General features: G+C 44.1%; 1 protein-coding gene across 2 annotated transcripts in view; it reads left to right on the top strand.

The window, feature by feature from the left end:
* Positions 1-378: 378 nt before the first annotated feature.
* LOC108107745 (protein vein) overlaps positions 379-11983 on the top strand; it is a 33124-nt gene continuing 21519 nt past the window's right edge. The window contains exon 1 of one of the 2 annotated variants that reach the window (XM_017215407.2): positions 379-4196. In XM_017215407.2, the coding sequence (XP_017070896.2) occupies positions 2855-4196 (1342 nt within the window). In that variant the 5' untranslated portion in view covers positions 379-2854. The remainder of the gene's footprint in view (positions 4197-11983) is intronic. The other variant, XM_041817957.1, reaches the window with a different exon arrangement.

The raw sequence follows: 11983 nt of genomic DNA, 5'->3' as shown, positions 1-11983 counted from the left end.
TTCTTAGTTCTCTTTGAACCTTAAAGTGTAACGAAAGTATTGCAGTTTTCAGAAAAGTGCGAGGAATTTTAATAAGTATTAACTTAACATTTCTTACTACAAAGTGTCAAGTTAGCAAAGGTAAGATATTATCCCTACAGCAAGGCAAGAGAGAAAGGCAGAGAGTTTAATAATGAGAGAGAGGAGAAGTAATAAATAAATTAAAATCATGCAAATACGCTTAGGAGATATTTTAGACCAAGAAAGTGAGATTAGAAATCTCGTATTAAGGTCTCGAAATATATGCTGTGATCATTTGACCAACAAAAATAAAAGCTAGCATACTTTTAGAGACCTTTATAAGTGATTCCAAATCGCTAACAGCCTTGATAATAAATTATAAAGATCTCTATTGTTAACCGCAAATCGCCGTCAAGTAATTAATTTAAAGTAATGAAATGGATCAGTCATATTCGTTGAGAGAAAACTGCAGGGTTGAGAAAATGCCGGCGATGCTATGAGAAAATGTTGGAGAGAAAACTCGAAGTTCGAGCGAAATGAGTGTGCCGAAGACATTCGAACCCAGCCGAACGCAGTCGAACAATTTCCGACCAGTGAGATACGTTTGAGTCGTGAGATACGTTCGAGTCGTATCCGTGAGATACGCTGGCAATTTATTCAGCTCTGCTCTGCATCGGCGAGATACGTTTGAGTCGTTTTCGCGGCGTCAAATCGAGCAGACCTGTGTCGCTCCGTAGAGCGTGTTCCCCCAAATAAAAAAAGAATAATACGAAAATCCGCCTGTGTGTTAGGAGCTGAGAAAAAAAAAAAAACAGAATAATTTTAAACCAACATACACAATCAGTTAGTTTCAACCGACCAGTCCGCAGAAACCATTCGACGGCAACGGATCGGGCGCGCTATTGTCGGCAATCCGAGAAAGATAGCCAAATATTATTATTATTGTTCAGACACTCAGAGGGCGTTGATAAAAGATCACCCAGACAACTGCATATCGGAGTGGAGTGTTTTGAAATCAGTGAAATTCTGTGTGAAAAGTCGATTCAAATTCAAAACGAAAAATTAAAGTTACCAGCCAATTTCACCAGCTGGAGTAATCAAAAGTGACCCACCGAACAAATCGACTACAACCAACCAGCCAATCGATCGATCGGTCAATCGTGTTAAAGGACTTTCGGTTTCGTTACGAGTGCGCCGATAAAGTGCCGGATCAGTGATTTTCCCGGCAAAGAAGATTTTTTGCGGAAAAGATACAAAAAAAAAAAAAAAAAAAGAAGAAAAAAAATACAAAAGTGGAAAAACAACAACAGCCGGAGAATCGTCATAGATTTTACTCTCCTAAAGCAACAACTTCTGCAATCTGCAATTGGTATATGTACTAAAAGTATATATTAATACATATATACGCACAGATATATAAAACAAAAACGATCGATTCTCGTGCCCGCGCGTGTGACTGTGTGCGTTCCCATGTTGCATATACATATATGCACGAAAAATATATAGATATCTAGAGCCGACTGTTGCGACGACTTTTCTATATAATCGGCTAGTGAGCACGCAGACAACGAAAAGGTGCACAAATACACCAGCAGATGCGGGTATATATGTATATAAGCATATATACATAATATATATATCTAGCCAAAGCCAAAGTAGAAGATATATATGCGTATAAGCTGAACGCGGCGCACTCTGCTCTGTTTTTTCTTTTATAATTACTTTTGTCTAAAATTAGAAGACGTGTGTGTTGTGTGTGCCCCGTCCGTGTATCCGTATCCGTGAGATACGCGTGAGTGTCCGCGTCTGCTATATCGCACATCATCATCACCGTACACCATCCACATCATCATCATCATCATCATCATCGTCATCAGAGATCAGAGATCTGCGGCGGTGTGTGTGCCAGAAAAGACGACTCGTGAATCAGACTACGGCTGCGACTACGACTACGACTACGGCTACGGCTATATAGACGAGAGATCGCGTATACGGCCAGACCAGACAAACATTATCGTATATCTGGCGGCGAGGATTACAATTACAAGAGCAGCAGCACAGCAGCAGAAGCAGCAGCAACAGAACAGCGGCCGAAGATAAAGCCGAATACGAATACGAGTACGAATATCCGAGCCCCAAAACCGAATCCGAATCCGAATACGAACCCGAATCGCGACGATACGATACGAAACGATCGCGCGCGTGAAAAACCTCGTGAAGAAAAGCGCTACGAGAAAAAGTGGGAGAAAAATCAAACGCCACGCGACCTTAGGCCCGTCCGATTGGGGGGGCGTTCAGCGGGGCGTGGCCGTGCGTCGACTCCTAGCGATCGCTCAAGTGAAACGCGGCGAAATTCTGGGCAGATAACAAAAATGAGTCACCAAAATAAGCAACAGCAACAACAGCAGCAGCAGCAGCAGCAACATCAAAAGCAAAACCAACAGCAACTATCGAGTGCGGCCAAGTGTTCATAAATTAATGCTAGAAATACAGTGTGTTAGACCAGTCCGAAAGACACTATCCCCCTCTCTCTCCCTCTCGAACAGTCCGTCTCTCTCTTGCCCCTGCTGTCGCTCAAAATGCTACGAAACTATCGAAAGTATTTGCAGGATAAACGGAAATACGACAAGCCACAACGTCGAGGCAGTGAAGGTTACATTTGTCACGTTTAGGCAAATTTCAAGGACACAGGACACACCAAACACCCCAGCAGCAGCAGCCGCAGCAGCAGCAAACGCAGCAGCAATACGCAGCAGTAGCAACACGCAGCAGCAGCAGCAGCAGCAGCAACACTCGCTATCGAGATTTTGTACATAAAGTCGGGGCAATAGCAGCAACAACTTTGGAGGACGCCATGTATGCGCAACATTTGCGCAAATGGAGTCTAAAAAAAACAAAAAAGCAACTAATGCCATTGATATTGCTAATTATCAGCTACATGTTGCTACAAGACTCATGTGTGTTGTCGTCGGCGACGACGCAGCAGCAGCAGCAGCAACAGCCAACATTATGGGAAGGCAGCGCCGAAGAAAGCAGCTACTATATACCACTGAGTTCGGATAATGGCAGCGGGAGCAGTGAAAGCGCCGAGAGCAGTGGTAGTAGCAGCAGCAGCAGCAGCAGCAGCAGTAGCAGCAGCAACATCGACAACAATATCTTAAGTAGGCTGCTCAGCCTTACCAGCAATAGTCTTAGTAGCCGTAGCAATGTTAAGTTAAAGCCAGCAACAGTATTCGACGCCGGCAGCAGTTCACCCGCTCAGCAGGAGCAACATGTTGCTGCCGTGCCAGAGCAGCAGCAGCAGCAACAGCAGCAGCAGTCAATGCAAAAAGTTCCAAATACGTTAATCAATAGTCAAATATATAATTTATTATACAATGGCATGCCCAGCGAGGCGGCGAGCAGTAAAATGCGTCGTCATATTCAACCATCACAGCTGCAACATCAGCAAGAGAGTTTAGCGCGATTACCGAGCAACTATAGTAGTCGACCGGTACAGAGCTTTCTCATAGAGTCCTACGAAATGCAAGATGGCCAGTTGGAGGATCGCAGTCCGGAACAGGCGGCGCGAAGTCGTCGGGACGGCAGTAACACCAACAGCAACCGACAGCAACATCGCCCCGGCCATCGGAAACAGTCGCAGCAGGATAGGCGCGATCATCGCCGCCAGCGGCAGGAACAGCAGAAGGAGCAACGCCAGCGCAAAAGCAACAACAACCACCAGCAGCAGCAGCATCAGCAGAATAAGCAGCGCCGGAAGCACCAGCGGAAGCATTGGGGTCACCAGCGATCGGACCGCTACTGCTCTGCCCGGGATCCCGCCCAGTTGGCCTATGCGGCGCCCACCGTTTTCCAGGGCGTCTTCAAGTCAATGTCCGCCGATCGTCGGGTCAACTTTTCGGCTACGATGAAGGTGCAAAAGGTGTACAAGCAGCAACATGACCTGCAATTGCCCACCTTGGTGCGATTGCAGTTCGCGTTGAGCAACACCAGCGGCGAGTGCGACATCTACAGGGAGCGACTTTTGCCGAGGGGCCTGTTACGATCTGGAAACGATCTGCAGCAGGCCTCGGATATATCCTACATGATGTTCGTCCAGCAGACGAATCCCGGCAACTTCACCATTCTCGGCCAGCCCATCAGGGTCACCCACTCGGTGGTGAAATCGGTCCAAATGGCTGTGAGCGAAAATTATGGTGAGTGGATTTCGATTTTATTATTATAAATGGGTGGGTTTTCTAGGGTTTAGATATTATAAGGATATCTTGAAAGGGCTTAAAGGGCTTTGATTTTATCAGAGTTTTCTCCATAAGTTTTCATATTTTCTATTCGGGTAAAACCTTTAAGTAATAATGTTCGATCATTAAACTTATCTTTCTGTTTTGAAATCTGGGAGGTATAGCTTTCAGCTGTGAATGATATGAAAATCTCCTTGAAGTTGCAACCTTTCTCTCTCTCCCACAACCTTTCTTTCGGCTTCCTCCCATTACCTGGCTTTCCTTCTTTCTCTTTCTCTGTTGCAGCTGCCTCTTTCTCCTCTACTTGTTGTTGTTGCTTGATGAAATTTAGCTGCTTTTTGCAGCTGAATTTCTTATTTGCCAACTTCACGCTCTGCTAATATTCACCAGACCGAAATAATTTTATGCAATACACTTACACACACTCACTGGCACACACACACATACAGCCAAACGTTGCGCATGCGCCTGTGCGATTGCAGTTTTTATTTGTTGCAGGTCTAGGCCCTGGTCTTCTTTGGATTCTTCTGCTGGATTCTTTTCTTTGTGCCCGGCTCAATTTGGTTGCTGGGCAACAAAAATGCTCACATCTAGAATTTATTATTGCTGCTGCCGCTGCCGCTGCTTTTGCCGCTGCTGTTGCTAGTTGCACATTTTAATTAAATTCGCATTAACTTTGCTCGCTGTTCCCGGCTTCTCCCTCTCTCCCTTCCTTCCTTCCTCCCCCAAGAAGTGGGAAAAACTTTGAAAACTCATTTCTGTCCGACCGTCTTTTTAGCTCCAATGTGCAACTCACAACGTCATCGTCATCGTGGTTGTTTGTTATTGTTGTTGTTGTTGGTGTAGCTGCTGTTCTTCTTTTCATTGTTGTTGTTGTCTGCATTCGACCTTTGCGGTTGGCGGACTCAACCCAACCCTACGTTCTTCTCCCACTGCTGTTGTTGTAATTATTCTTGCGTCGCGGTTCATGGAGTTTTGCGTCTGTAATGCGACTAAGTGCGATCACCCGGCCCCGCCCCTCGCCGCCTCCCCCGCCTTTCTTTGCTCTTTGCTTTTTGGTTTGCTTTTGCCTTGCTTTTCTCTTCATACCCTTTAAGAAGGTATTCTAGTTTTTGATCAGATAAGATTTATAAGACCATGCCAGACATGGAAGTTATGAATATTTATAGCATATCATTATTTTGAGCTTTATTGACCTTTTATCTTAATAATATTTGATAATTTAAATTAACGAACAAACCAACATAAAAGAAGTAAAAGGAACTATATACATTAGAAAGGGTATTTAAACTTCGTCTACCTTTCAGTTAACTTCCTTTTCTCTTTATTTATTTGTTTTTGTTGCTGTTGTCTTTATTGTCTTCTCCCTCTTGGATTTTGTGCTTTGTTTCATCGCGGGCGCAATTAGATTTTTAATTCATTTTCTCTCTCCATCCACTTCGCTCCTTAGCTGCTGTTTCAGCTTCTGGCTCTTCCGTCATGGATCTCGAGCACGGGGAGAGTGGGAGAACAAGCGAGTATATCCCTCCCCCTTCGCTCTTGGAAGACCCAACCCTTTTCGTATATCCCACAGAAAGATTCGAAATCAGCTGCAATCAGCTGTTCTCTTTCGCTTTGTCTTTTTGGGTTTATTATCTGCTGTTTATTTACTTTTCGCCTTCGCTTCCTTCTCTTTCTCTCCTTCGACTTCACAGACCTCATCAATGAACACATATATATAGCATTAACAGGATATTTACTTTCTGCCCCGACTGATTTATTTTGACTGCGAACGCAGCAAATGCTTGGGAATCGATTCGCAATCCTACGGCTCTACATCTACTCGTACATATATGAAAAAGAAACGATTACTCATCGAAATGCATACTAATCAATCCACCCACACAGTCGCACTTATCGAAGTCTGTCAACTCCTTTCACTTTGCCAATTTCTTCGCTAGCCAAAAGCTGGACAATTTGCATATCAGGCCATAAAGCCTGAAGATCGTCAGCCGGATCGTTAAAATCTTCAGTCCAATCAAAGCCCCGAAATGGAATCAAATCGTGGAGATCAATCAAAATCTGACTCGGATCGGTTATTTTGCAACCTGAACTATTTCGGTGGCTGCAAAATGAAAGAGGGAATCAGAGAGAGGGGTAGAGACAGGGATTTATTATTCATACGCCCCATATGACGACGCAGCAGCTCTGCTTAAAACCAATTAAAATGCCTTCGAACCTGACTGAATCGGTAGTATCATGAATTAACTGGTCGCATTTTATGCCCAATTTACACCCACGCCGTGAACGTCAGTCTCGGCCAAGAGTGTGACTTGAATATGCGAAAAAAAAAGACAGGGGAAAAAACAAAGAAAAGGCCATGTGAAAAATAAATAAAAGTCACATCTTTTGTATTTAGCTGCTGCTGCGGGGCGGGCAGCTACTACGGTTTGTTCTTCAGCTGTGGTTGCTATTGTTGTTGCCGAGGTGTTAAGTAAATTAGCTGCTCATAAAACATGATTTGATCTGGCTGAAGTTCGGATCGGAACAGAATCATCTGCTTGGCAGCTACCGATGTTTGTTTGTTGGCTTTGGTTTGTTTGTCATCCCAAAAGCGGAGACAAACTGGCAGTGGCTAAGACAACATAATATTCATTATATGACATACTAAAAATATATATATACCATATATATTATATAATTATTTGTCACTTGTACTGCACGCAGCATTGAATATTAATTTTTCTGCGGTCCCTCGTTTTTAGTTTTATTTTTTGTCACCTTGCCAAAGCACTAATAATCTCGAAAAGATTTTTCATTGAGAAAAGCAATACACCTACCACCTACCTGGGGTGTGTGTGTTCTACAGTTGGAGGGGAAAAATAAGACCGCAGAGAACCTTGACTGCTGGGATTCCATTACTTGGCTCGACATGGATAACCCGCGACTCTGGTTTCGGTTTCTCTTCTGGGTTCTCCACTCCGGTTGCACTTGTTAGAAAATGGGAAATGTGTTGTGTTTGGCAAGCGATTACAAAACGACAAACAGAAAGAAAACGCCAGAGCGGAAAATGCTTTTCAGCAGCATAACAGTATAACAGCGACAGCACAGCGCAGTTCGCGTATTTAGGTCAACGCCTACGACTTGTAGAAGCGACAAACTTACCCAACGGCACCCACAATTCATCATTTCTCAGCTCATCTCATCTTCTTCTTCTATTATTTCGTTTTTGGGGGTGTCTGGTCTACCTGGTCATAAGATTTTCCACGTCGGTGGGTGGGGGGCGGTCTGCTCATTTAGCGTCACGCCAGAGAAGAGACAACTTTTCGTTAGTTTCTGTCTGTGATGGCTCTTGTTGATTTTTCCTCTATTTTTTTTTTTTATATTTTTTGGTAATTAAGTATGAGTGGCGGCGCTAGACGACGAACCTTGGTTCGTTTAGGTAGTAAGTGTAAAGGGGTTGACTCAGCTCTCTGACCAGCCCAGCCCCGCCCCCTTTTCAGCTCCTCGGTCTTGGTAGGCACTCAAAAAAATATTTTCTAGAAACATTTTAAGATCATACCATAGGGACCCTCATATCTAATAAATCAATGGCCTTCCAAAATAGGTTTCCCCACCTATAGATTTTCCCAAGACTCTTAACTATTTAGAACATTTTCCCACTATGAGGGCGATAATTGCCAGAGGCTCCTTATATACATATTTTTTAGGGCCACTTATGGGTATTTTCGCCGAGTGTAGGGGCCCCTTTGGGACTTGGCTGGCGGGCCGTTTGGCATGCGGGAAATAGAAAATTATAACGAAATGAAATTTTCAAATGGCATGCCATGTTTCCTTGCCTTGCCTCGCGACTCGACTCGCTTGCCTCGTTTATGAGTTTTATGCTATTTCTGGCCGCGCCGACAGCAGAGCAGCAACATCAACAGCAGCAGCAGCACCAGCAGCAGCAGCAACATCACGCAGCTGAAAGCCATTCGATGAGAGTAGGAAGACATCTTGGCCGCCATAGGCTTGCCAAAAAAACAAAACGCACAGAGCCAGCTAGCTGGCTATAGTAGCCCCTCTGAAAAAGTAAATTCGGAAAATAAACCAACGAGAAAATCTCCCTGCTTGTTAGCCCTGCCTGCAATTTGCATTTCAGTTGCAGCAGCAATTGGGTTTTTTTTTTCTATTTTTTGGGTCCATCCCCGAGTGGCGCTAATGGAGCAATCTTGGCCAGATAGAAATAATATTCAAAAGCAAAATAAAAAACGGAACCAGGCGATCAATGGAGGGGCTCTGTTCCGATCCATCTACATCCACTCGAGCACTCGCAGCGGATGTGACATAATCTGATTGCCGGCTGCATTTTATATGCAACGTACCGCCGAAATGGATAAACCGAATGGCATTCATAAGGTCTCGCTCATTTGGACCCATCAATGGGTTCAGATCTGTGTCGGCGCGATATCAAAGGCCCCCTCAGGTGGCGCTTCCTCAAGCATTTGATCTTTAGCCTAATTGGATCTAGTCGAATTTGGAATGCCCTGCCAAGAAGAAGCCATGATAAATTGTTTAAGAAGATAACTCACTGTCTCTGACTCATATAGCTTTGGTTTCTATTTTTAAGTTTCTATATTTAGTTAGTATAACCCCCCCCTTTATTTTGCCAAAAACTCAATTTAAGCTCAATTAGGCATTCAGGATTTGCGTTAATTTTCGCGGCACTTGCGGCACATTCCAAAATACCAAAAACAAAACGCCATTCGTTCGTAAAAAGATAAATGATAAGAGATGTTTTTCGGACGGACTAATTGTTTTGGCTGGCTGTTAATTTCTGCCCGCATAATCGCACTGCCCTCGGCCACCTTCTGATCTACAAAAACAAAAAAGCGCTTCAACAGTTGCGCACGCGGCCAAGATTAATGGCCAAAATGGTCGGCAATCTACTGACTGACCGACCAACCAGCCAGACGAACGACGCAAAGATAGATATTGAAATTGATTGATATTTGAAAAATCATTTCGGTGCGGCCGAGCTTGGACTCATTATTAGTTTCCCATGGATCATTTTCACAGCTAATGGTTGGCTTGGGAGCACGAGCTTCCCAGCAAGTCGCATACCAATTCCAAAATTTTTCTGATTTTTTTTCTTTTCGGCTGCGAAGTCAATTCAATTTGCGTTGGCGGCTCCGGTGCTTTGAACTCTGAACGAAAAACGAAAAACGGTGGGAGGAGTTTGGCCAAAATCGTTTAAGATTTCTACCCCAGAGAAACTAGGCTAGTCACTATTAACTGCTAACTAACCACTAGCCACTGAAACACGAGTTCAAGATCGCTGCCCTGACTGTCCTTTACTCGTCTGGCTATCTTAATTACGCATTAATTACATCAAACATTAATAATTCCGCATGCCAGCCGAGCTGGCTGCTCATCTATCTACTTCAGTGGCAGCAACACCTCCTCGATCCAGGGATAGGGATCGGGATCGGGTTCGGGTATCAAGGCGGTCTCCTTCTCTGTATCTGTATATTAAACTGTCTGTCACCCCCTGCCCATCTGGCCATCTCCAGCGCCCTGCATCAAATTGCAAGCCATCCTGGTCGTCGTCGAGTCGGATCTTTGGATCGTTGGATCGCTCTGTCTGCCTTCTGAATTCGCTTTTGCCAGCTCTGGCGATGGCAAGTTGAGAAATTTGCCTTTGATATCGACCACATGTGTGCACAGTGAGAAAAAACTAAGTAGAAAGTTGAAGTGATTTGTCCGAAGTAGTAAAAATCTTTAGGATTTAATCAGCTTTATCATTCATTCATTTTTGAAATCTAAATGAAGATGAAATGTAATTTTTCTGTGTGTAAGTACACAGCCAGTTGTGGATTGACTTCAGCCCCCCTGTTGCTGTGGGGCCATATTTTCTTTTTAGCTGACGATTTAGTCCATTTCCCGCTCATAATCGCATGAAGTTGTTTGCCTCCGCTGAATGGCTTAATCCGCCATCGATGCGACTGTGTGTTGACTCAATAATGCCCTAACAACTCTTTCAGGGAGTTTATTGGAAGAGCAGAAGTTATCATTTCACATACCTGTGTGGGAAAATCAACTAATCTGAGAGCAACCGCCCCGAGGAGTCAGGTTTTCATTTCGTTTTGGTGGGACAGGTAACGGGCCACATGTTTGGCCCGGAAATTCCCCTGTTGACCCCTGACCCCGTGTGTCCTTATGACGAATTCGTCACTTGGCGTGAGCAGTTCGGGATTTCCCACCGCTTAGCAACGGAAATTCCCGAACACATTTTGCCGCTGGCCCTTTAGAAATGATATATGCCTTCCCTAAAGAGAGAGAGAGAGAGGGGTAGAGAGAGATGTGTTATATTGACGGAAGCAGCCACCAAATTGCATCCAATCTGCAGTCGTTTGCTTCAGCCCCACCTCCCCTGTGAATTTCCGCCGGCCGGCAAGGTGACCGTGTGTGCTAAAACAAAATTTTTATATCGAAATTGCCGCCGGTGAACGCGCGCGCCTGCCCAATGGCCACTTTAACCACGTTTCAGCGCGTGTTGGCCTTTTTGGTTCCCAAGCTTTGTTTTGGCCCACACAGACACTCTACATATACGCTATACACTCACTTACTCACACACAAAAGCCATTTCGGACAAGTTGGAGTTGCATTTTTAGCAGCATTTTTGTGCGGCATTTTATTCGTCGCCGCTGGCTACAAATTTGTGGCTGCTGTGGCAGGCTTCTCGGATCTTAGATCTCGAACTCTCAAGCTCTCGAGTCGCAACTGCCACCGGTTGGCCACCAAACACCACCAGCAAACACCATACAACTCCAGCCTCTCGGCTCAGCTTCACCTTGTGCCCCAAAAGCTATTTAAATGGTATTTAAATGTGTCTAAAAGTAATTTTTTTGCGCATTTAATTCGCATTTTTTTGCCCGGCAAGTATTTGGCAAAGCACTTAACGACATTTATGAGTATATTTCATTAAAAATGAAAACAGCAGCGAGTGCCTGACATAATGCGTCATAATTGAGGCTTTTTTGTTCGCCTTTTTATGCATTGTTGATGGTCAAACGCGTTGCAAGAATTCGGTTGACAGGCAGTGTTGTTGCAAATGTTGCGAGCCTAAGCGAGTTTTTATTATTAAACAATTATAAGATTAGGAAGATTATATACCCTCTCTTTATAATATATATATCTTTATAATATCGTAAGATATTAAAGATAATAAACCCATTTCCTTAAGCAGCAGATCAAAAATATATACGAAAGACATCTTTCGACCTTATAACTAATATTGAATGTGCAACTACAGCATTCAAAATGTTCCTAGGCTGACGCAAAATATTTTCACACACACGAAAATGATTTCAACTTGCCACCAGCAACCATAATAACAACTAACAGCGGCAACAAGTGGCCAGGTAGTCGCTGCATGCCACACACAGCAAACAAACAGCAACTGTTTTTGCTGCTGCTGCCTCCTGCAACAAAGAAGGCAACTAGAAACTATCCAATGGCCACCAGCAGCAGCAGCAGCAGCAATAGCAACAGCAACATCAGCATCGCCACATGCTTGACCAGCCGACGAGACCAAAGCGAGCGCATAAAGCATAAAAAAGCGCAAAGCCACAAGAAGTTGCAAGTCGAAAAAGTCATTATATGCGACAACCAAGTCGTCGATATTGGCAGCGACGCTAGCAGTACACAGAGAGAAACTTATAGATTTTAATATTGTACATAAAACTAAATAACTTCATAAATTACTTACTTTTTCTCTCTGTGGA

The sequence above is a fragment of the Drosophila eugracilis genome, unplaced genomic scaffold (genome assembly GCF_018153835.1).
Source record: "Drosophila eugracilis isolate 14026-0451.02 unplaced genomic scaffold, ASM1815383v1 contig_2088, whole genome shotgun sequence".
Lineage (NCBI taxonomy): Eukaryota > Metazoa > Arthropoda > Insecta > Diptera > Drosophilidae > Drosophila > Drosophila eugracilis.
The sequence above is the reverse complement of the archived record's forward strand: the minus strand, read 5'-3'. Positions and strand labels throughout refer to the sequence as shown.